The sequence below is a fragment of the Lepidochelys kempii genome, chromosome 3 (assembly GCF_965140285.1).
Source record: "Lepidochelys kempii isolate rLepKem1 chromosome 3, rLepKem1.hap1, whole genome shotgun sequence".
NCBI classification, from domain to species: Eukaryota; Metazoa; Chordata; order Testudines; family Cheloniidae; genus Lepidochelys; species Lepidochelys kempii.
Window position 1 is genome coordinate 122,160,422 of NC_136382.1, and position 25,466 is coordinate 122,185,887.

The following is a 25,466-nucleotide window of genomic DNA, read 5'->3' on the forward strand; positions in this document are numbered from 1 at the left end:
GCATTTTCAGTCAGTGGTAAAGTGGCTAAATTTCTTCCTGTGTATGGTGTTTTTGTTTTTTCCCTGGGACCATACACAAGTAACATGAAGACAGGTTTCAGAGGAACAGCCGTGTTAGTCTGTATTCGCAAAAAGAAAAGGAGTACTTGTGGCACCTTAGAGACTAACCAATTTATTTGAGCATGAGCTTTCGTGAGCTACAGCTCACATCATCATCTGAAGCTCATGCTCAAATAAATTGGTTAGTCTCTAAGGTGCCACAAGTAACATGAAGGAATTCTTATACTACATCATATACAAACTTCAGAATTGGGATTCCAGTGTTATGGAGATTGTGGCATTCTTTGGTTAGATCTGATATTTCATGGATGGGTTTTTGGGTTTGAGTAAATGGTTGCAAATATGTATTAACTGACAGGCTATTTTCTTGTTTTTCTTTCAGTTATACATGGGAAGCAATTGATATAGATAAACATGTGCGTTATAAAATAAATCCCTGTGGTGGCATTGAAGACTGTAGTGGATCAAGTGCAGTCTGTGCATATGACCTGAATAAAAAGGTCTATCTGTCAGTAGGTAAGTTAATGTTTTGTTTCTTATGATGTCAACATTCCAAAATATAGAGAACTTCTGGCATGTTTACTGTAGCTTCTCTCCAGGTTTTCTAATGTATGTAAGCCATAACAATATTTCTTAAATTACAGAATAAAATTTTAATCTAAGATTTCTACCACTGCATACTAAATCCTTTTTCTTATGCTGGTTAACTTTTACCCAGTTTACAAGAGTTTATAGCAGCTATTCATAGCTTCCAAGGTCAGAAAGGATCAGTCATCATCTAGTCTGACTTCCTGTATGATACAGGTCCTAGAACTTTTCTAAAATTCTTTTTGAACTAGAGCATATCTAATAATTTTTTAAAATAAAATTCTCCTCTAAACAGGAAGAGCAACAGTATGTATTTCACTGTAATTCTATTAGTATATCTACTTCTAGCACAATGTACACTGCATACGTGCGTGTTGGTTGAAGTATGGTTTTTATGTAGATAACCAATGCTTGGATTAGATCTATCAACAATACCTCACTGGAGAAATGTCCCTCATTATAGACCCATAGTTACCCATGTCCCATGCAAACATGGTGTCTCCTCACTACTTCTGTTGCTGAAAATTATTTACTGTGAAGAAGTAATCCCACAGAATTTTAAGCTTCTTGGATGAGTATTTTTGTGACCCTCCTCTTATTTGGTTATTTGTTTCACATTGGGTAGTGAAGGTGACTCTGGAGATCACGTGATTCGATTATTTTTCACTTACGTTTGTCATCACTGTGCATTTGTTTTGATCTTGGGGAAACTGACAAATCTGTTTGGTTCAGTGCGTTTGTCCCTTTTAAAAATTGTTGAGGGTGACCAGAAGGCTGGATGGATGGTGGTTTTGATTCCACATGGCTAATACTCTTATTCCTCTTTCACTGTGTGGCTTAAGATAGTTGTCAAAGGCATGCAATAAAAGACTGAGGATGTGCAATGTGGTTGAGTAAAGGAACTTGAACTTTTGAATTTCCTGACAACTTGTGACTTTTTAAGTGTGTTAACTTGTTAACTTGACACTTTTTTTCTTTTTTTAACAAATCATATTAGAGGCAAAATGAGATGGTGCCAATAAGTGTTTAGAAACAAAATACAGATTTTGTTTCATTGGTTGTCTGAACCCCACTCCTAGGTGGGTTAAACAGGGCTTAAGTAAAAGTTTGATTCACCAAGGTGCTTAAGCCATGTGCCCAACTTTAAGTAGCAGAAAGTTTAAGGGTTGTGTGGCAGCTCCTGTCCCACAGGGCTGGTTGGGCTCCCTGCTCCAGGCCCTGTAACTTCTGGGGTCCCAGCACCACTCAGGTTTGGCCCAGCTGTCTTGATGACGGGAGTCTGGGTAGGTCGAATTTGAGTGAATGGCACTGCAACCTCATGAGCCAGGTCACAATTCCACTCCCACAATTTTGATCCAGTCAGGGGATGGGGCCAAACCTGACAGATGCTGCAATCCCAGAGGTTGCAATGTCCCGAGCAGAGAGCCAAGCCCAGCGAGACCCACAAAAGAGGAGCTGCCACTGTGAGGTGAGTGCCTTGCAGGATCCGACCAAAACAACCTCAGGGCAGGGCTGTAACCAGGGCAGGGCGAGCAGGGTAGCTGCCCAGGGTGCAAAGTTGTGAGGGTGGCTTGGGGTGGCAGGGCTCAAGGGAGGGAGTGCCACCTCCACCTCCTGATTCACCTCAGCAGGCTATCCAGCCTGTCTGAGCTGGGGGAGTGCAACCAAAAAACCAGGGGGAGGCCCGTGACCCCATGAAAGCTTCTTACTGCATGTGTGAGTAGGCTTTTTTCAAGCACTGAATAAAAATGTGGTTTTATTATGAAGAAAATCAAGCATTCTCAACACAGCTTGACCAAGTTTTCAAGTGCTCTCCAGCACATCTGTAACATTGCAGAGTTGTGTAGAAATTGCACATCTTAAACAGAACTTGTATGTTGTCTTGACGAAAAGGGTGTTGCCATGCCTGCCTCATTGTGTAGCACATACTGACTCATCCAGAGCTGGCATTCTTTGTGAGAATTCAGACTGTATATGCAATATGTCAGCTGAGGAAACTACAGCAGTAGTAATAGAAATGGTTGTAAAAGTAGAGTTACTTCTAAACTGGAGTGACACTTATACCATGCATCCCCTGTGTATCCTGTCATTTTATTTTTGTTTGCTTTCCTCTCATGCCAATGTTAATTGTGCATTGTAACCTTGCCTTCAGTGGGTTACAGATAATTAATTGAATGCTCCTGTACATTGCTCCTCACCACAGCATGTGGGTTCTCTGAATAGCTGTTAGGGTGTTAATGTCCTAAAATGTGTCCCTGTAGCTAAATTAGCATAAACTTTTAGCTCCTCTTTTAATAGAGGCCCTAGAGTAGAGTGAATGTAATGTGTTAGTGGGTAAGTTTCCATTGTGATTCACACCCATTTCGTTTCCATCTGTAAGGTTTGTAACCAACGTAGGTTTCCTCTTCATAGTTGTCAGTAGGCTGTACAGCTCACCATGATAGAGCTTGCTGATCTCTGCATCACAAATTCCACCCATCCCAGCTTATCTGCAGGCCTGGACAAAAGGGCAGAGTTTCAGCTAGCCTGGTGGTAATGCCTTCCTGCTGGCACTAGGATTTCTGGGGGGGGGGTGGGAGAGTGGGGGAGAGCATTGGCAGTGGGCACGGTCTCAAATTCTGATGCCTGGTGTTCCTGCAGTGTCGGTGTTCCCTTTATCAATGTTAACCCTCTCTTCTCTTTCCCCATCTTGTCCAAGTCTTCTGCAAATATTCAGAAGGTTCCTTTTGCTCCCAAAACACATTCCTTTTTGGGTGTCCTCACTTAGCTCTGTTGCTTGCTAACAAATAGGTCTGGAGTAGGGGAAGTGTGTTATGGGAAACCTAGCTAACTTGAACCACAACCAAGTAGCCTGTTTTAAAGGTGTCAGACTACGTCTATATGAGATGGAAAATCATTGACTGGCATGCATTCAAACATGACTTGTTTTCCTAGTTGCTCCAGGGCCTGGAAGCAAAGGGAAGTAAAAAGGGAGGAGTAAGTATCATGCTGGCATTTAAAGAGCACTTGCTCCAGTGTGATAAAATTGTGCCAGGCAGGCTGTGTTTCCTAGCTGTACAAAATTAGTGTGTGGAGGGGAGCAGGAGGATATGCAGTCAGTGTAGTAATGTGGATTTTAGTGTAACATTTTATTTTCTTAAAATTAATAGAAATATTAAAATAGGTCTACAGGGGAACATTCGTGTGGACTGAAAATGGGCACCAAGATAATTGGGGAGTAATGATAAACAACTGTGTAGACAGCTAGTGAAGAGGTGTCTAGTGGGCTGTGGTGTGGAGCTGTGTTGGGTCAGGTCTTAATATCATCATTAATCTGGAAGAGGGGAGCGAACAGCATAGTGAATAAATGTTTCATACTGGGCTGAGTTGCAAACAGTACTTTGGTTGGAGAAATAATACAAAAACACTTAGATTAGAAACATCGACAGAAAATAACAAAATGAGATGCAGCTTGAGGGAGGAAAATTCATCTTAATAGACTCTGTGAGGAAAATAATCCAAGATGCCCACACTCAGTAAATAGGAGGAACTCTGGAGGCTGTAAGACAGAAAGACCTTGAGGTGGACAACCAGTTAGCTAGGATTGCAGTGTGACATGTATGCATTGGCCCTTTTTGCAGCCACTGGGGAGCGGCCTTTCTGTGTGGGTGTGGTGCATCACGTTCAGTTCTGAGCATGGCATTGCCATGCTCCCATACTTTGGAGGGCGGTTTAAGGACTGCAAACATGGTCATGGGGCGCAGAGATTGATATGGGGAATGAGCCAAGCTCTCTCAAAAGCAGCTGCTTAGGGGGAGGAGAAATGTAAATCTTAAAATATTTGAGAGGTGCAAACCTCAAAGGAGGAGAGGAATTATTTATTATGGTACGGAAACATAACTTGAGGTGTTAAGGTAAAAATAAGAGGGTGAGTTTAGACTTAATATCAGGAAGTAGCTCCTGATAGCGAGAGAGAAGACTCTGGAATAGTCTCCCAAGAGGTATGATGGAAGCTGTCACATGAGGTGCTTTAAAAGTAGCATCTTAAGCAAGGCTGCATGGATAGATTGATTCTCTTTTCCGCCTCCCCTTATGGCCTGTCCCCATGCACATTCATTGTAGGCACTTGAGCCCAGATCTTCAAAGGTATTCAAGTGCCTGACTCCCAAATACCTGTGAGGATCTGGGCCTTGGCTGGTAGTGGGGTGTTAAGTTATACTGATGTAGTGCCTAGAGGTCTCAGGTAGGCCAGGGCTCCCTTGTGCTATACACTCATACATACAGAGTAAATAAGTCTCTTCACCAAAGAGCCTACGGTCTAAAACGCAAACAAGGGGATGGTGACAGAGAGAAGGGAGGATGGGTAACAAAGAAGATGGTTGAGCACTGACTAGCTGTAAGTACAGTTCTTAGCCAAAAGGTTGTAGCTATATAACAAAAGAACGCTCTTAATCAAAACGTGTACTGCCTTTAAACAGACTGAATACACCGCAGCAATATTGCGTTAATAAATACTACTCACAATTGCTATAGCTGGAAAAACAAGAGGATGAATTTTAATTTGAAAAGCATGAGGGTAAAACTTTCAGAAATGCCTAAGTCACTCTTGAAAAAAGATTTAAGTTTTGTAAGTCACTTAAGCACTTCTGAAAATTTTTACCCTGGGTCTGTCTTAATGACTTAATTTATTATTCTTTGTTTTAAAGTTGCCTTTAAATGGATTTGTATGTTGTCTTGTGTAGTACTTAAGCTTAACAACAACATAGGATATTCTTGATGTACCAAGTAGTGTTTTTTATAAAGTACTGTATTATTGCAGCTTTTATCTCTTCATTTAGGTGACTCCTCTTTGAAAAGAAGTTCTCAATCACTTCTTGAGTTCAACACGACAACGCCCTGTTTGCAGCAAGGCGCTCAACATGTTGTTCAAAGCAACATTAACTTCCTTTGTGGGAAGACTCTGGTGAGTCTGTCATTTGTTTCCTTATGTCCTTTGTGCAAGTAACTTCAGGTCACTGGAAGAGCTCGGTGTAAACTCAAAAGCTTGTGTCGCTCATCACAGAAGTTGGTCCAGTAAAAGATATTACCTCACCCACCTAGTCTCTTTAACTCCCATTTAGTCAGCATAGCTTGTGGTTTTTCTAAACTTCCTTTCTTTTTGGAAAAATCTGAAATGATACCTCAGTTTGTGATGCTACAGTTGTGATTACACCAGTTCTTGGAAACTCCCATGACAGCCCATGCTCTCCAAGAATGTGTATTGATCTCAGATTGTGGCACAGGCAAGCCATGCATGATGATATTAAACGAACAGCTATCTTGATTCATTGTGTTTTGCTAGGTCTAGTCAATGACTCTTTTCTGGTTCTTTAATGCTTTCAAATGGATTTCAGTATAGTATTTTCACAAACTATGTAATAGAATAAATTAAAGTCAGCAGCGTACAGAGCACCTGAAAGCTCTTATTTAAGTGTCCGCTTGAGTAAACTGCGGACTTAAAATAGATGAAATAGAACAGCATCAAAGAATATGACCAAATTCCATTCTTACAAGCTAATATATGGCTCTCGAACCAGTGTTTAGGTTTGTAAAGTCCTTTTATTTTAATGTAGTGTCTTCTGATAATTGCTGGAAATCAGAAATAAATATTGCATTGGTCAGAAAACAAACTCAGACCTCTGACTAATCCCTCTTTGGGACAGCTTCATGCAAGTTTTTAAAACTTTAGTACAGATGTAAAATTCTAGTTTAAAAGGTTTTATTTTCTGATACTTGATGTCTCCAGACTCACACCTCCCAAACTCTTACTAGCTGAAGCGATCAGAGCTTGGAGTCACTTATACTAGGACCCAAACACTTCAAGAAGTGATGCTGTTGGCAATGATAACTTTATTACACACCTTTTTGGAAAGCAGGGTAACTTAGAGCGTTATGTGAAGTGTCAGTACATCAAAGTTTTTTTTAAAAAGTTTCACACTCCACATGTGACAAATTGAAGAGAGAGGGTGGAGGCGGAAGCTCAGAGATCCTTTTGCCCTTTCTACATTAGTTTTCCAGTGACAAGAAAATTGTCTCTTATTGGTAAACTGTAAGAGCCAGTGTGGCCAGGGTGTGACTTTGCTAGAGCTAGTTAAAGATTTCACATGATTAGGACACCGCAAACTCTTTATCTTTAACAAAATGATCTCCTGTTGATATTGGCTGGCACAACTTTTTTTAAAAATAGCTTCTTGACAAGGATGTGTGTATGTACTAGTGTGGTGGGGACTATGTACTAGTGTAGACAGGCCATAGAGATCTTTTACCACCTCCTTTCCATCCTTCATCTGGAAATGGAAAGCTTGCTCTGCCTGGGATATTCATAGGTAAATAAACTTAGTTTCCATGGCTGTCCAGCCCTGTCCATGTTAAGCACTCCTTAAAGTACTAGACTGACTTAACAATAAGCTATGGTTATTGCATTATTAAACTGATGGTGTGATTGGGCATGAAAAGCTTGAACCAGGCCTATCAAAACTAGTTTTTCCTTTCCAGAAGAGATCCCTTGCTGGTGTATGGTTCGAGAGAAGGTTAGTTTCTCTGGCCTTAATTGGTAATTGGTTGTGGGATAAATGGCAGGCAAAAAATACCTACCTATGGATGGTTTCAGAGGAACAGCCGTGTTAGTCTGTATTCGCAAAAAGAAAAGGAGTACTTGTGGCACCTTAGAGACTAACCAATTTATTTGAGCATGAGCTTTCGTGAGCTACAGCTCACTTCATCAGATGTTTACCGTGGAAACTGCAGCAGACTTTATATACACACAGAAATCATGAAACAATACCTCCTCCCACCCCACTGTCCTGCTGGTAATAGCTTATCTAAAGTGATCAACAGGTGGGACATTTCCAGCACAAATCCAGGTTTTCTCACCCTCCACCCCCCCACACAAATTCACTCTCCTGCTGGTGCTAGCCCATCCAAAGTGACAACTCTTTACATAATCAAGTCGGGCTATTTCCTGCATAGATCAAGGTTCTCTCACATCCCCCCCACCCCCATACACACACAAACTCACTCTCCTGCTGGTAATAGCTCATCTAAACTGACCATTCTCCAGGTTTAAATCCAAGTTAAACCAGAACATCTGGGGGGGGGGGTAGGAAAAAACAAGAGGAAACAGGCTACCTTGCATAATGACTTAGCCACTCCCAGTCTCTATTTAAGCCTAAATTAATAGTATCCAATTTGCAAATGAATTCCAATTCAGCAGTTTCTCGCTGGAGTCTGGATTTGAAGTTTTTTTTACCTATGGATGCTAAGGTAGGGAGACATGCATTGTCTTGCTAAAACATAAATCATGGCAAACAGAGACCTGCTTTTCACAATTGCTGAGCATCTGATGTCCCTACTGACTTCAGCTGAAGTTGTGGGCACTCAGCCTTTCTGAAAATAAAGTCCCTAATTTTGGCCTGTAAAATGTAGCGCAAATTGTACACCTTGGAAATGAGGGGTTACTTTTGAGGGCTCACGTACTCAGTGTGGTATACGTCATATATGAATGGACAGCTAGGACTTTCCTGTGTTTTTTGGCAGTATGCCTCTGCCTGTGCTTTCTAACAGCTTTCCTAAGTAATGACTAAACTTGCCATTAATTTACTGGGTCATGTCATCGTTTGAGTACTATCCATGCCATTCTTATTGTCAAGAAATAATTTGGATGATTTAAAAAAAAAAAAAAACCAACAAAAAACTTTTGTTTTGTTGGTACTGACTTCTTAACCTCTTTTTATTTTTGATTTCTTATTTTATAGTTATAAACTGAAAGCTAACTATTGATTTCATGATCTTTTTAAAATAGGGATCCCCAGAACTTGTTACTGCAACTGAGTGTGTGCATTATTTCGAATGGAGGACTTTTATTGCTTGCAAGAAAGACTCATTTAAAGCCAAGAAAGAGGTAATGTTCCTAGCTCATGCAATGCATAAGGTGACTTCACCAATTTTGCAGTCTTCAGTTAGAAGAATGGAATAGTCGGTCAAATAATACTCTTAGTTTTTTACAGCATACATTCAGTTAGAAATCCCATTGTTCAGTCTTAATATATAGCAACTTTGGCACAAATAGCAATTAAAACTTCACAAAAGCTTTGTCAACTTTTTTGAAATGAAAATCCACCTTTTAAAAATTATGAATATCCTGTTAGAACAAATTCTTTAATAGCTTTAGTTAACAAAGATGAGAATTTTAAGGAACTCTCCAGTACTTGTGCCTGTGACTTTTGCTTTCTGCACGGTAAAATGAGAGTGAAGGGTTTTCACTTTTGCTTGTGCAATAGCCAACATTGTGAACATTTTGCCTTTAGTGGGGAGCCTGGTGTTTTTAATGGAATTATTTTGAGTTCTGGGCAAACCTTTCCACTGCTAGATTTTATAAAAATCAGTTTTCTTTGGAAAAAGTATTTCGTGTCCTATGATGTCTCTAACTAGTGTGGTATGGACTTTACGTGGAATTAACTAACATGTTTAACTTTCTAGGTACCATGCTACGTTTTTGATGATTTGAAGAAACATGACTTGAATCCACTGATCAAGACTTCAGGAGGCTACTTGGTGGATGACTCAGATGACGATTCCTTGTATATAAACGTCTGTAGAGACATAGGTCTGAACCTCTGTGTACAGTATATGTGTCTAAGTTGTATGAGTTATGGCAGTACTCACTAATGCCTCTTGTAAAGACTATCTGGTTTTATTTCCTGTTAAACCCCGCTTTTAGGAGTTTATAACTCTCTATTGTTTTAATCCATCTTTGATTTGAAATGTGGCTTTGAAGGCAGCTTCCCTAGAGCAGTCTTCCAGAACTGTTGAGCTATTTGAAGAACAGTGTCCTTTTGGATGGCAAAGGGGTTGTCTTAAAATAGTACAATCCAATCTGAGGCTTCTCTGCTGAGACTGGCAACAAAGGTAACAGTTATGGTTGCTCTCTTGTTGCTGTCATCTGTCCATTGGCTTCATGTTTCTTAGGCCAGAGCGATAGCTAGCGATAATAGCTCAATGTGGGCTCCAATTCAGCCAAGCACTTGCTTATGATTTAGTTGGGGATTGGCCCTGCTTTGAGCAGGGGGTTGGACTAGATGACCTCCTGAGGTCCCTTCCAATCCTGATAATCTATGATTCTACACTTAACTTTAAGCATGAGTAGTCCTATTGAAATAATGTGCCCAAAGCACGGGTGGGCAAACTACAGCCCATGGGCTGGATCTGGCCCCTCAAGGCTTTAGATCTGCGCACAGGATTGCCTTCCTTGTGGCACTGCGGGCTCTGCGCTGCTCCCAGAAGCGGCCGGCACCACGTCCCTGAGGGGGAAGCAGAGTGCTCCGCGTGCTGACCTCACCTGCAGGGACCGTCCCCTGCAGCTCCCATTGGTCAGGAACAGGAAACCATGGCCAATGGGAGGTTCGGGGGAGGTACCCACAGGCAAGGGCAGCATGTTGAGGCATGGGAGGCACTGGTGTGCGCCGCTGCCACCCTGGAGCTGCTCCAGGTAAGTGGCTCCAGGTAAGTGGCGCCAGGCCGGAGCCCACGCCCCTCCTGCACCCCAGCCCCCTGCCCTGAGCCCCAGCTGCACCACGCACTCCCTCCCGCCCCCCCCCCCAACCCTGTGCCCCAGCTCTACATTCATGGCCCTGTGTGCAATTTCCCCATGCAGATGTGGCCCTTGGGCCAAAAAGTTTGCCCACCCCGGCATAAAGTTTAAATATTTAAATGATTTGCTGGTTTGATACTTATTTTGTCCAATAGTGGGGAGAATGGAGACAATATAAACAGTTCTAACAGCAGAGAAATTTCTTCACAGGCTGAATTTCATACATATTAGATAACTTTAACAAATTTAGTTTTTCTACATTGCATTGCTTTTGCATTTTTAACCATGTATGTGAAACTGGTCTTTGTTTTGTTAGAAAGAAGCGTGTATGAACTTTGCCCACAGAACAAACTAAGTCTATGATTTTATTTCAAATCCTATTGGCCTGAAACTTAGTGTTGGAAGTTACATCTTTATTTAATATCAACAGGACGTCAAAACAAAATGGTCCGCAGGTTTCTATAAAATATTGCTGGCCAAAAATCTCAGGATTTGCATTTGTTTTAATATAGTGTTGCTTATCACCCTGGTATCTGAGTGGTTCTCCCTAGAACAATGTTTCTCAACGACCAGTCTGTGGACTGGCACTAGTCCCTAAGATTTCCCTGACACAGTTTAGGAGGGCAGCAATCTGGTCCCTGATACCAAAATGGTTGAGAAACACTGACCTAGAACATTCAGTTGAGATTAATGCCTGCAAATTGTCAAATTCCCCATTTCTTTTTATCCCTGATTTGTAAAGTGAATACCCATAACTGAGTATTGCACACATACTAGGAAGAGCCTTAAAAACCTAGAGTAACTCTTCTCCAAAATTCAATATAATTGGACATGTACAATAGATGTCTTCAAATCTTTGTAAACTTTGGGTTTTTTTAATGTAATGTTTGAGGGTTGTATTATTCCAGTTTGTTTCCATCAGTATGCGAAAATCTTCGTATGTATGGAAGTTTATATTAGTTGTAGCTATTACTATAGTAGTAGAATCACTTTAACATGGTAGTCTTGACTGGAACTACAGCTAGTATTCTAATCCCACTTGCTTTGAAGTAAACTGCAAAATAGACTAGGAGAACATACTGATTAAAATTCCATAATTGGACTTTCTCCACATCTAGAATACTGCTCAGTGGAAGGAAAAAGCTATTACAATGAGAATTTGAAGTTTCTAGCTTCTGAATGTGTTAGGTTTTTTTTGTTTGAAGTTAGATGACATCTTTTCAGCTAGAAGTAGTGGAAGTGTGCATTTTATCTCTTTCATGGCTTCAAATCCTCAGCAATCTTTTTTTCCCTAATTTTAGCTTGCCAAAAATAAAACCATTTGAGTTCAAACTATACTTTTGAAAACTTTAGTCCAAGGCTTTTAAACCCCCCCTCAAACTTATGAGCTGTAAAGGGGTTTAGAATGAACACTGCTTCAGTCTAATGTAACTAAATACTTAGCGCTGCAACAAAAACCTCATTTGAGTGATATCTGGTATCCTCCTAACAGGAAGCTCAAGCAGCGAAACCAGAAGTTGTCCTGTGGGTAGTGCTGCATGCTTGTTAAGTGGAGGCCATGCTTTTGATGTTGGCAGTCCTCAAGAACAGCTGAAACTGCGTGACAAAGACAGGTACTTTTGGTGGTACTTTTAAATGTCTGAAAATCTCGTGTATATATTTATAAGGGCTCCCTTTTGTGTTTATGGACAAAACACTGTTCGTTATTTGGCTGATATATATTCCTTAGCATTTCGTGCTAATATTGTATATATTTCAACATATTTAATTACCAAGAGAGAGATAAAATTGGAAGGTGGCATCTTTTTTGTAGACAGGCATGAGGAGACTAGGTTTTTAATGTATTATCATTGCCATAAAGTAAACTTCTAGTCTTTTTTTTTTTTTTTAACCCCATGGGCATGCTTACATATAAAAAGTTCTGGAGGATGAGGCAACTACCTAGCTTTTCTTTAAAGAATAAGATGAAATTATTGGTGTCACTCTCTGGTGGCATGGGATGGTCATTGGACAGGATGCCCCAAACAAAGGACTGAGTTCTAATTCCAGCTGTTCCAGTGACCTGCTGCATGCCCCTGGGAAAATCATTTGGCCTCTGTCTCACTTTACTTTATCTCTCACAGATGTTACAAGGATTAGAGTCGAATGCTGCCCTTATGCGTTTGCATTAGCTGCCTCTTGGCTTCTGGGTATAGTAGAAGGTGCTGGCTGTGACACTAAGTTGTCTAGTATCTGCCAGCCTGAGACCCCGTCTCTCCTTGTGTGACGCTGCCACAGCTGAATCAGAGGCTCTAAACTTCCTTGGTATTCAGTAGAGAGAGGTCCTAGGAGGATGTTCTCCAAGGGGGGCCTCTCAACTTTGGAATTAATTGGGTTGGTCTGAAATGGCCCAATTTTGGTGGGGAGGAGAGTCAGATGAGTGTATAGATTTTTATTTGGATGGGGTTGGTATTGGGTTTTCGTGGCAACACAATGGATGACGTTTCGTTTTTGAGCATTAGCTTCTTTTATGGCCCCTTTGAGCTTATTCTTCTCTTGTTGCCTGTGGGGAGCACTGCTTACCCATCCATTCTTACAACACTCACTCCTTGTTTGATACCCTGCCAAATGCATATTGCTAGTGGAACTGCAGAGCAAACCAGGTCACTGTGAAGCAGACCAGGGGCTGGGACTCCAATTATATGGAAGCCAGTTAAAATAAGTCAGGTAGTGAAACTGATGGGCTTTAATGACTAGCTTGAATAAAATCATTTTGGCTTTGCTGCACAGGATGACTATTCAAAATGTGGTTGCCAAAAATACTAACATGGGCCTCGTAGACTGAGAATTAAGAACATCTGCCTGTACTAGTTCTCCTGTTAACTGGAAAGTTCCTGACACAAGATTGATATACAGGAAATAAAACAGTATTCTCGTCTTTCTGATTTGTAAGCTTGTGCGTGTTACAAGTACAAATATATCCACATAGCTGAAAGAATATGGTGACCTACAAAAGGTGGCTTTGTTTTTTTTTTAAAACTGGGCTCGTGACCCTTTGTGCTTCGTGATGTATATGGAATGCCTAAAAGGTGGCTTTCCCTGCTTCTGTTGGAGGACTTGCTGAGTCTTTGGGATGTGTATTGGCACTGGCACCTTAAATCAAGGGCCTGGGAACAGGACTGCTGAATTTTTAGTGAAGCCTTCCTCCAAAAGATTCTGATTAACATCAGTGACTTGTTTAAAGACACACAATACAGAGTCTTAAACTGACTAAAATCCATTCCCTTCATCTGCTCTAATATCCATTGCCTTCATCCATTCCCCTTCATTGTCCTAGCTCTTGTGATTTCACCATTTCCTGAGTTCTTAGTATACCTTAGGCTAGGGAGAATCTACATTTCTTATATAATATTTAACATAAACTACATTACAAAAATATTAAGGTTGCAGTGTCAGGAACTCAAAAGGTTGCCTGTGCAGCCTTAATTCAGTCTCCTTATGGATATGCCTTACCATACCATCTTTAATAACATGATCATGGCCTGTTGTTTTCCATAGGGCCCTTACCTCATTCAGTGTATAGGCTGGATCTGCTCAGGAAGTGAATCCGGGTTGTGCAATGAATGAAGCATCTGTAGGACCCCTGCTTCCTTTGTTGCAGACTATTGAAGGTGTGTAGTGAAATGAGGCAGGAGATTGCAAGAAGATGGTTAAAGCAGTGGAATACTTCCCTGGAAAACTGGATTCTGTTCCTGCCTCTGCCACAGAGTTCCTATGTGATGCTAAGCAAGTCACTTAAACCAGACTTTTTGCAGGTGGTCACTTATAGTGTGGTGCACATTTTCTGGGAGCCCAGCTGGAGACCTTGAAGTCTGATTTGCAGAAGACAGCTGCAGCTAAAGTCAGCTGGGCTATGCTTTGAGCACAGTACTATATAATGCTAAGTACTCTGAAAAATCAGGTCCTGGGTGCCCAGTTTGAGACTCCTAAAATTAGTGGACACTCTCTTTTTACCTTAATTTCTCGATGACTCAACTGTAAATTTGGGATAATAGTCCCTCACCTTACAGGGGCTTTTTGAAGATAAATTATTTGTGGAACAGTTTTTCTGTAGTGATGAGAAAAACCCATGAGAAAATGAATAATTTTGTATTCAGAGCATGATTTGAACACTGCAGGAAATAAGATAACCACATCAGACAAGGAAGAGGGAAAAAAGAGTAGCTCCTCAGTAAATGAGCACCCACCATTCATTCTGTGCACTGAATGAAGCAGGGGTTCTCTGGGGAAAAAATAGTATGTGAATGTGTGATTTTAAAGATGGTATCATCCATACACACAAGGGGACAGATGAATTAAGATTGTGCCAGCACTAGGGGGGGATGAGACCCACACTTTGGGTGGTTTTCTTGGAGGTTTACTGACAGCAGAAGAATGGTGAAACCAGGGAATGTTGGGTTCCATTCCAGCAGACTCAGGAGGGAAGTGAGCTCTAATGGGCACAGACCGCTTCTGTCCCTGTCCTGTCTTCCCCACCCCTGACTTCTCATCCCAGTCCTAGTGTCCCCGTCCAGATCCCAGCCTTCCTTACCCTCAACTCCTCGCCCAGTCTGCCTTCCCTCTCCACTACTTCCCAGTCTCCCTCCCTCCCTGGACTTTTTGTCCAATCTGTTTTGCCCCTCCTTGCACAGTCTCCTTCCCTGTGCCCTGGTCTTGTCCTTTTTGTATTTGAGTGTGGCACCTTCCTCCTCCATGCTGCCTGGGCACTCACAGGGTCACTGGGAACGTGTGACAGTCTTCTGCTCTCAGTTCTGGTGCCTGTTCTGTCCCTTGCCCACAGCAGTCAGGAATAGTAGTTGCAGGAAAGTGCCATTAAATCCTAGATTGGAGCAAGTCCAGAGGATGGAAACTTTAGAGAATTCAGCGGGGAGGGTCTAACAATTCTCTACTGAGAATGACTTATAATTGGGTCAAATTTGAGTGGATTGTCACAAACAGCAAAAGGCGCATTCCTCCTGCCGCAAAAGCTAACCCCTGTCAAACTTCAAGTTTGTGCTAAAGATTCTCAGCAAAACAGTTGTAAGAACTTTTTGTCTTACATGTTCAATGTACCGTTCCCTAACCTTGATCTTGGAAATGGCTGAACTGTTTTGGATGCAACTTTCCAGAAGTTATCAGCCTGAGGCAGGTACCCAACATGGAAACTTTCAGACCAAATTGTTAAAATTTGGCCAAGTTATAAGCAACTGAAAATGGGGTCTACAATGGGAAGTGCCAGGGTACTTGAATAAGTAGTGCTGTCAGCTCTGCCTCTCATAGTTTTGGGAAAAGGGGGAAAATAAGGCTGAAGATTGTTGTAACTAAGCAAAAAAGGCAGAAGCCCTTTTCCCCTCCCCCTTTGTAAGTCCCCCTTTAAAGATAGAATTTAATATTTTTAAAACTCTTCTCCCAGGGTCTCTGGGTAAATTGCAAGTATCCCATCCTTGATATTTGCTAGCATGTGCAGTACACTTTGTATTTATTTATAGTTGGAATTTTTTTGTGGCTTCCCATTTGTTTTTTTTTGTTTTTGTTAGGCTTGTACTGAGTTATGAGAAAACATACAGTGAAGAAGAGAAGCCAAATTTCTGTCTTGGCCATAATCCAGCAGTGACTATTACTTTTGTGTGCCCATCAAAGAGAAGAGGAGAGGTAATTAAACTTCTTTAGACTGCATTAATGATCGTTCTCAGTTAACCTCTCTGCTTCAGCCTCTATTTTACTGAGAGCAGAAACCTAGTATGTGCTTTGCTGTTGGGGGTCATGAAGCTTATTAATGTTTGAGATCCTCAGGTGCAAAGTATTAATACTCACTCCAGTATTAGTGGATTTTTTAAACTAAAAATATTTTCAGAGAGAAATCAGCTGTAACTAGGAATACAAATTAGAGAAAAGGTGGGTGAGCTCCCAGCTCTGTGTAGCTTGAAAGCTTGTCTCTCTCTCATCAAAAGAAGCTGGACCAATAAAATCTATAACCTTGCCTTCCTTGTCTCTCTTATATCTTGGGACTAATATGGCTACAACAACACTGTAAACAATCATAGGAATACAAATGTCTTGAGGCTGTCTCCTAAAGAATCTCTCTTCTTTGGGTGACAACTGCTCTCGTCTGAATTTCAAATTGCGTTGAGATTGTTAGAACCTAGCATTGAGGTGGAAATAGTATCCCTCTCTAGAGCGTTATTCCTAGGCAAGATGTTCTGCTTGCTAATAAGTGCTGTTGTCCAACCTGATTTGTGTGACATGCTTAAAGTCTTTGTTCTGTGTAATTTGGTTTCATTTAAATCTGACCATTTGTCTTACATCTATTATTGCACCCATGCCTTTAGTCTGCAAAATAAGTGTTATGTGCTTTCTTTAAATTATCTCTGATCAGTTTTTAAAGTAGAATCATCCTTGTGTGTTAGATGTCCTATTTGGCATAACGGAATGTTATGAAAGAACTGATAACTTTAACATATCTAGCAACATCCATTTGTTCCAGCTCACATAATGGCATGTGATCTTGGCAGCAAGACACTCTCTTTTAAAACCAGGCTGAAATTAACATTGCTGACACTTTCTCTGCATAACCTGTCACATTTGCACGTTTTGGATTGGCCTTGTTCTAGCCTATTGTTCCTTTCCTGACCTAGATGGCTGTCTACACTTCAGCCAGATCACTCTTTAAAACTGATTGAATAAAGAATTTTTTCCCCGTTCATTTTAAAATACTCTGCATTTACATAACAGCCATGTTACAGGCAGATTTACTAATTCCACCTTTGCCCTCCCAATTTTCCTATGCCTGGCCAGTGTGTTTATACACTTGAACATTAATTGGGAAGCAAAAATATTAAATGCAGACTTATGAAGGAAAATATTTCTTACAAACTTTCTTTCCACTTAAAGCACATTCAAAATTTAAAGTGGTTTGTTCTCGTGACCACATTTTCCTTCTGATTATTAAGTCATTATAAGGAGTTAATCTGTTGCTTATTGAATTAACTTCATCTTCGTCAGGAGATACGAATATTCGGATACAGTAAGTAAGTTTCCCGGAAGTTTTAACCAGATGGCAAGCTGGTGGGAGGGAGGCAAGAGATGAGAACTCTACAGTAAAAACCATTTACCGAAGTACTTTTTTGGGGGTAGAGGAGAGGGTGAATCCTGTGTAATTCAGTGTCTTATTCAGACAAGTGTCCCCATCCTTTTATTCATTTGAACTCTTGTCCCGTTAACAAGTAGAGTAGTCTAAGCATATGATTTGCAATTATAATCCTGGCTCTGATACAATCTCATGTTGGGCAAGCTATAGTCTATTAGTTGGAATTGTTTTACCAGTCTCTCAAGGGTGGTGATCTGTGCTTCTAAAGTGCTTTGAAGAAAACTGTTACAATGAAGTGTTCTTAAAGCTGTAGAAAGTCTTTTACCAATGTTAGCTGCGTTAAGTCAACTCTTAATAGTGATCATTTATTCTTCTTGTAAATATGCTATACCACTGATAACCTTTCAGGAATTTAGTCTTGTGCGCCACCTTTGTTTTAGACACACAAAAGACCAACTTTCTGGAATCTAGTGCTTAAGGTACATACCAAGAATCATCTTCAGGCATCTAAATAGGCTAAATATGGATCTAGTTGCCTATCGTAAGCACTAGATTCAAAAAGGTTGGTCACTCTTTTTGGTGTAGAACAAAGATACTGCACACATTTTATATAGATAAAATATACAAATGAAGATGACAAACTTGCGTAATATGCGGGAGTCTTTATTCTTTTTAAAAAAAAAAATTTGCTCTTAGATTTCCAAAAGCATGGTCTTACTTTGCTGGAAACTTGACTTTCACCTAAATGGGCTGGGGTGGAATGGGAGGAAGGGGTGTTAGTATACCTACCTTCCATTTGAGTTCTTGTGTCAAATACATTTAAAAAAAAATGCTTTGTTCTTATTTAATCATGTTCACTTCCACATCAGCGCACGGGTCCCAAACTCACTGCCAAGCTCAACTGCCGGTATGAAATTGAATGGGTCACTGAATATGCCTGTCACAGGGATTACCTGGAAAGTAGGAACTGTAGTCTGACCAGTGAACAGCATGATATCTCCATTGATTTGACACCACTCACTCAGCAACAAAGTAAGTTCCTATTTTTCCTTAACAGAGAAGGGAGTGAATTCCATAGACCAAAACTGGAGCTTGGGATAGCATCCTGTATAGAGCGTTTAAAAGCATTTGTGTCACCGAATTTCATTCCCAGTCTTGTATTCCAGTACCTGTTCAGGGTTGTTGCTTTTCTTTGAACCCTTTTAAAGAAAAAGGCTGCCACCTTAATCATTTTCTTTCCCCATTTCCTTAGGCTATGTCACACCATATATGGCTAAAGATGAAAAAGAAGAGTATTACTATTACTTAAATATTTGTGAGAAAACCACTGCAGGCAACTGCAAGGATGCCACTGGATATGTTTCATCTTGCCAAGTAAAGTCTCAGAGTAACCAGCAAAAAGTGGCAGGAAAATTTAAGAACCAAACCCTCAGGTTTGTAAAGTCATCTGAGCCACGCCTTCAGATAGGTCACTGAAAGAGGGAAGGGGATAAACATTTGATAGAAACTCTGAGACTTGTATATAGAAACTGTTTTGTTTTGTAAAAGGTACAGAATACAGTAGGAGGATGAATAATTAAAGCAATCTCTAACAAATCTATTTGGAGTTTGAGTTAAAAATCATGGTAAAGCTTCGGCAGAGCCATGCTTGCAAGCACCATGGCAGCTGTACAGCACCAGAGGAGCTAAGGTGGCCCACAAGAGGCGGGAGTGCTAAAAAGTACTTCTGTCCCGTTGATGTCTAGACCTTCTAGCTGCTGCTCTTGAGTTGCCTCACTGAGTTTTGCTGGCAACATTACATCAGAATCCTGTTGGAGCCAGGCTATATAGAGTAATGAACCTGCTAGGGTTTCTTACTATATTGCATGCTTTTGCCATGTTGAACATATCTTATACTTCTGTGATGTACAATTTGTATTGTTTAGAACTGCAAACCCATGCAATGAAGCAAGATCTCTACATCCATATATTCCTTACTGAGGCACCTCTAAGCTAGTCTGGATGCTAGTATTTGCAAAACAGCACTCTTTAGATTTGATATACAGGGGGTGCCTCTTAACCTTGTTGTTCAGAACATACCCTCATAGCTTCTTGACTTTTTCTGGGTGGGACACTCTGAGGAATGACTTTCTCTCCATTCAAAAACAGAAATGTAAATTAGCTTCACTTTTTAATCTACCTGGCATGAAAATGTTTTCATGCAAAAGTTATATTCTTCCAATAAATGGAGTATTGGACACAGAGGAGATCCTAAATGAAAACCATAGAAAAATTTAATTTCTAGCAGAAACATCCAAGAAAAACATTCAGATTTTGTTCAGAAAATGTATAATTGATGCAAAATGAAATCCCATGCCATGTAGATTGATGGAGAGAAGTTAGGGCCTGAGTCTCCACTTATCTGCGCTTCATGTGGTCATTTATACCTGTGCAAACTGGTTGTAAAACACTACAAATCAGAAAGGTGTAAACACACAAGGTGCAAAACACCAAGGTGGCGAATTGGGCCTTTAGTGTTAATTGTGAAGGTGTATACAACAGAATTTCTCCATTATGGTTTACAAATCTCAGGGGAAAAGCAATTGGAATATTCTCAATTTGATGGAAAACTCAGTTGCTATGCTGAGTAACAATTTCTTCCCCTGGAAGGAGTGAAGCAGTAATCAATTGCACGAATTGGGCCTCCATTAGGTGGGACAAATAACATGGTGATGCCTGGTGGTAATGTTTTTCATAGCTTAACTTAAAGCATTGGGATTTTTTTTATTAGGTACTCTGATGGGGATCTCACTCTAACATACCCAGATGGAGATGCATGCAGCTCTGGCTTTCATCGAATGACTGTCATAAACTTTGAGTGCAATGAGACTGCAGGTGAGAATATAGGTTACAATTACTTTACAGGGCTTTTGTAGCCTCTGTGTATGCTTTTGCTATTGAACTAGAGGAACTCCTCGTGTCCAAGAGCCAAGTGGTTATAAGCCAGCATGGTTGTATCTAATTTCTTATCTGTTGGTTAGGGGTAATTCTCTAGTTTAAGTACTTTAGCATCAAAAACTATCTTCGGTTGAGACTAATTGCACTGTCATTCCTGACTACTATGGTAACTGCTAAAGAAATTTTCAACCAGCTAGAGAACACTTATCTTTAGTTTTTAAAGCACTAACTTTATTTTTAATGTTCAGCCACCAAAGGGTCCGTTTCTTCGTTGTTGTTGTTTTCATGGTCTGCAGTTAATTCTGTGACTGATGCTGCAGTACATCTCACTGCCCTGGAATTACAGCTTTGTAATGTTTCTGCTGTGACGTGGATGCGAAAGGCATAAATGCAATTCCCAGACTTCACCCATACCCCTTAACTTGAAACCTAATAGTCTTCCTGGCTTTCTAACCCTATAAGGTAACGAAGGAAAAGGGGCCCCAGTGTTCACTGGGGAGGTGGACTGCACATATTTCTTCACCTGGGATACTAAATACGCCTGTGTTCGGGAAAAGGAAGACCTCCTTTGCAGAGTTGCTGATAAGAAGAAACTATATGATTTGTCACCTCTGATTCGCAGTTCAGGTACAGCAGCAAAAATAAACTACTGTTCTACGGACTATTTTCAATTTATCATGAAACCACGTGCTATTTTCTTAATTGCCACTTCTCCGTTGTGAGCCTCTTCTTAGCCTCGTCTTTAGCTTTTGCATAGGTTCTTAATCTTCTCTTTTGAGTGTGATATTAACGTTCAATTTCCTTTTTATGCAAAAACCTCTAATAGAGGCTATACTTTTAAGAAGGAATTCAATTCTTTATCAGTCTCCACTCAAGGTCCCTTTATTTGCAGCTGTGGTTTTTAAACCGCTCATCATATTGTGGATGTGTTTGGGATATTAAGTAAACTTAATCTTAGACAAGATTGTTTGTTATATCTAAAATCTCTGGTTCCCAGAGTCAGCGCAGAATTGGGAAGCTGTGGACAGCAGTCCCGTCGAAGCAGACAAGAAACACTTTTTCATCAATGTCTGTCATAAAGTACTTCAGAAAGGAGCAGCTGTTGTCTGCCCAGATGATGCAGCTGTTTGCTCTGTTGGTGAGTGCACAATTTTGAAACACGTTTGTGTGGAATATTGCTTATAAAGATATACAGCACTTCGTGACTGGTTTTGTAATAATTCAGAGGGGCACAAAGGCTGGGTTTGCATGGGGCTGGAGGAGAGAATGGGGATAAAGTGATGCCCTGTGGCCAGAAAAAGGCCTAGGAAAAACAGCATAAACATACTTTAACTGAAATCGAAGAGAAGTTTTACATTTCACTTTGTTTCCAGGCCTTGACAATGCTTTTAAGGTGTAAAACAGAAAAATTGCCATAAAATAATCATGCAAAACAGAAATTTCTCAGCGCTGTTTTTACTCTTCCTCCACCCCCTAATATTTAGATACTGGCTTCAGCTTTTTTCCAACTCGGGGAAATCACAAAATAGTCACTACTTAAAGTAAGCTTACTTTTTTTTCTTCTTCTCTCCCTCCTTCTACCCCCAGATAAAAATAACAAGCCTAAAAATCTAGGAACGTTCATGTCTTCTCCCAAAAAAGTTGGAGAGAGGATTCAGCTTACTTATTCAAAGGGAGACAGCTGTGGGAAAAACAAGATGATCAAAACTGTCATAACCCTTGTGTGCAAACCAGGTGAGAACGTTGACACGCATTTGTTTTCTAAGCTTTTTATAATGAAAGATAAAAGCAGAAATGTTTTTAACCATTAAAGCTCTTTGGCAAAACCTTTGCTAAAACACAACTTTTAATGAAATCTGGCGACTTTCGCTAGATCTAGTGACAGAACTGCCAAGTTGGCAACACTGGATGGAAGACAGACGGGAGGAGGTGAGAGCTGCAGGGGTGGGGAAGGAATAGGATTAACTGTGAGAGTAAGATAGATGCCAAGAGGGACTGGGGTTAAACAGAGAGGAGAGCAAGGGAGAGAACAAATGGGCGTTGGGGTAGGGGGAGAGTAGGGGAGACTTCGGGGATCAGAGCAGAGGGATATTGGGGCTAGGGCCATGGTGGAGACTGGGACTGAGGGCAGGGGGATATTGGTTGACAGGGGAGAATAGGTGGCTCTGTAACTGGTGGTGAGAGGGCTCAGGGAGTTGTAGTCAGCAGGAAGAAGAGCAGTGGAAGGAGCCTGGACAGCAGGCAAGTGGGCTCTGTGCAGGTTGGCTGGAGGGTCCCCGCTCCCTCAGAGGGATCTGAGTGGCTCTTCTGGTGGGGAGGCAGTGCTGGGCTGCTCTTGGCAGCCAGCCTTCGAGAGGTTGGCTGCGGGGTATTTGTCCAGGATGGGCTGTGCAGTGCAGCCTTTACCCTCCCCACTCAGGGGTTTTCTGTATCTGGAGGGGACCCTGGTGTGACGGGCTCAGGCTGGCTGGAAGGTGCCTAGGGAGAATCAAAGGAGAGATGGAGGCTGAGCAGGGTCTGGAGTGGGAGGGGATCCTCCTGGCCCCAGAAGTTCCAAGCTCCAGGCAGAGGGGTTGCAGAGCAAATGTCCCACTCCCTGCAATGGTGGCACCCTTTTTACACACAGCTTTGACTCTTACTACTTTTCCCTATAACAGACCTGTATCATGTCCATGTACCCTAGCTTTAGCAAAGGAGAAATAACATTACTACTTAAAACCAGTTATGTGGGGGAGAATTTATAATCCAGTGTTTTTTTGAAGAGGTGTTGTAAGTCGGGGATATATTGTCCAAAAAAAAAAGTACCCTTTTTAATTTACCAGCTTCTGCATTCAATGGGAAAAGGGAACTGATAGCTCAGCCATCTGAAAGCTTTGCCTGTTTCAGGCTATTTGCTACTAAGGTTGGCAGAAGGGGCTTGAAAACAAACGGCAATCCATGTGACAATTCAGCCTCATACTGTACCTCTTTTGGTTTTTATGCCAGGTGACCTAGAAAGTGCTCCTGTCTTTAACTTGGAGAGCAGCGAGTGTTTGTATGTGTTTGAGTGGTATACAGCTGCTGCCTGTGTCCTGTCTAAAACTGAAGGAGACAACTGCAGAGTCTCGGATGCTCAGGCAGGTATGTTCCCAACTCCCACAGAGGCTGGATTTGAGGGTTTTGTTAATGGAGAAATCTCAAGCTACGTGGACTTTCATATTTGACAACCTATTCTACACTTAATCGCGTTTTTAAAATACATAAAATGATTCTGAGGTTTTATAGTCACTCTTGCATTTGAAATTTGATCTATGAAACTAGGCATGTGGAAATGGCTGTTAGGTGCATGATTAGCTATATGCATCTGCAAATACTGTACTCCACTTGCTTTTGCAATCATACATTTAATTTAGCCAGGCATCTGACTTTGAAAATCAAACCCTATACATTCTTGAAGGTAGCAGAATGTTCTTGACAGTTGTGCAAAAGAAATAACAAGAGTTCTTAACAGCGTATTCAGATTAGATGAAAAGACGTGTAAAATGTAAAAGAGCACATGCTTTAGTCAAATATACCTGTATTTATCTACTTGGTTTAGAAAATAAAGTATAGTTGTCTTGACTATAGGCCAAGAGCTTTCAGAAAGATGAGAAAAGGAAAAAAACTGAAAACAAATCTGAATATACTGAACTTCTTTTTTTATTTGCTTCTCGCTAGAGTTTTCTTTTGACTTGTCACCTTTAACAAAGAAAAGTGGCAGCTATATCATTAATACAGCCGATTATGATTTCTACATAAATATTTGTGGCAGTGTCTCAGAGGAACTTTGTCAGCCAAAATCAGCAGCAGCATGTCAAGTATCAAAAAAGCAAGTATCTTCAGTCTCCGTAATCTCTAGTACTTGGTCAGTTGTTGTATATAGTGCATTAGGTGCCTGTCTCTAGATGTGGTCATGCAGTGACTAGCTTGCTGAAGTTAATTATGAAGTCCTGCAATTCTTTCAAACTTACTGGTAAAGGAGCTCTAAGCAATATGTAAAAACGTCTCACTTCACAGCTCCCACTTGATGGGGGAACTCTTGGAGACTTTAGTTATGAGAGTTATACTTTAAATTTCACTTAAAGAGCAGTTCTGTTCTGAAAGGTGATTGTAAAAATAGCACTTTATTATTCAATAACCGTTTCAATGGACCAAATTCTGTCCTCACTGAAAATGGCTAGGTTGAATAGGTGAGACTGAAGCCAGAATTTGGCTTGCAGAGTGGTTATGTATGTCTTTGTGAGAGTCCAGTTATGCTGCTAGACCCCAGGTTCAGGTTGCAGGGCTAAAAGTTGGATAAAATCATCCCCTCTACTTGTAAATGGAGAGGAGTTGCTCTGGAAGCCATTAAGATAAAATAAACCTGGATCCCCTCCCCCCATGCCATATATTGTCACTTTCAAAGAAGAGCTCCACTTCAATATTAGTATATTCAAAGGATATACTAATGCTAATGTGGCTCAGAACTAGCATTTTGAAAACTTGGTTTCCCTCCAAGGCTTGTTAAATTTACATCAGTTATTTACTGTGTGTGGGTGCACACATCCTAGCTTTTAAGTGGTGTCTTATGAGTTCAGTTAGCATTTGGTTTAAATACATTCTTTTCAAGCTGTGTGTTGTGTGCCTTTTTAGCAAGGAACATACCTGGAGTCTAGGAGAACCCAGTTCCAAACTTTCCTATTACGATGGAATGATTCAGTTGACCTACAAAAATGGTACAACCTACAACAATGAGAAGAAAACACAGCGATCTACCCTTATAACTTTCCTTTGTGATTATGAAGCTGGAATAGGTCAGCCTGAATACCAGGTAAGAACTTCCAAATGACCAAGAGGGCATGGGCGGAAACCCCTACTTTTCAAGGATCTCTGATTCTCAGCTGCATTGTATCTGTGTGAAATCTGTGTAAAAGCAAGGAGAGCCAAACTCCCAACAGCTGCAGTGAGGATTCTGATAAAAGGCATTTTGAATGATTATTGCAGAGTATCTGCCTCTGGTTACAGTCATAACCTTGAGAGCTGCAAAGTTTTGTCTGGCATTCTGAGCAACAGCAGGGTGTTTGCCCTGATCTGGTTAATTTCCAGCTTGAATAATTACGTTCTGCTTCTGCACCAAACAACTGTGGTTACTGAAGCCACACCCATGCCTTA

At 40.9% G+C, this 25,466-nt stretch overlaps 1 protein-coding gene across 1 annotated transcript in view; it reads left to right on the plus strand.

Annotated features, from left to right (window-relative positions):
* Window positions 1-25,466, plus strand: part of IGF2R (insulin like growth factor 2 receptor) — a 90,686-nt gene that overhangs the window by 15,839 nt on the left and 49,381 nt on the right. Inside the window, exons 2-16 of the mRNA XM_073337840.2 lie at window positions 443-576; window positions 5,466-5,590; window positions 8,468-8,566; window positions 9,145-9,271; window positions 11,748-11,868; window positions 15,811-15,925; window positions 18,230-18,392; window positions 18,613-18,793; window positions 20,131-20,234; window positions 20,760-20,924; window positions 21,295-21,435; window positions 21,885-22,031; window positions 23,283-23,417; window positions 23,994-24,144; window positions 24,948-25,125. Of these exons, the coding sequence (XP_073193941.2) occupies window positions 443-576; window positions 5,466-5,590; window positions 8,468-8,566; window positions 9,145-9,271; window positions 11,748-11,868; window positions 15,811-15,925; window positions 18,230-18,392; window positions 18,613-18,793; window positions 20,131-20,234; window positions 20,760-20,924; window positions 21,295-21,435; window positions 21,885-22,031; window positions 23,283-23,417; window positions 23,994-24,144; window positions 24,948-25,125 (2,086 nt within the window). The remainder of the gene's footprint in view (window positions 1-442; window positions 577-5,465; window positions 5,591-8,467; window positions 8,567-9,144; window positions 9,272-11,747; window positions 11,869-15,810; window positions 15,926-18,229; window positions 18,393-18,612; window positions 18,794-20,130; window positions 20,235-20,759; window positions 20,925-21,294; window positions 21,436-21,884; window positions 22,032-23,282; window positions 23,418-23,993; window positions 24,145-24,947; window positions 25,126-25,466) is intronic.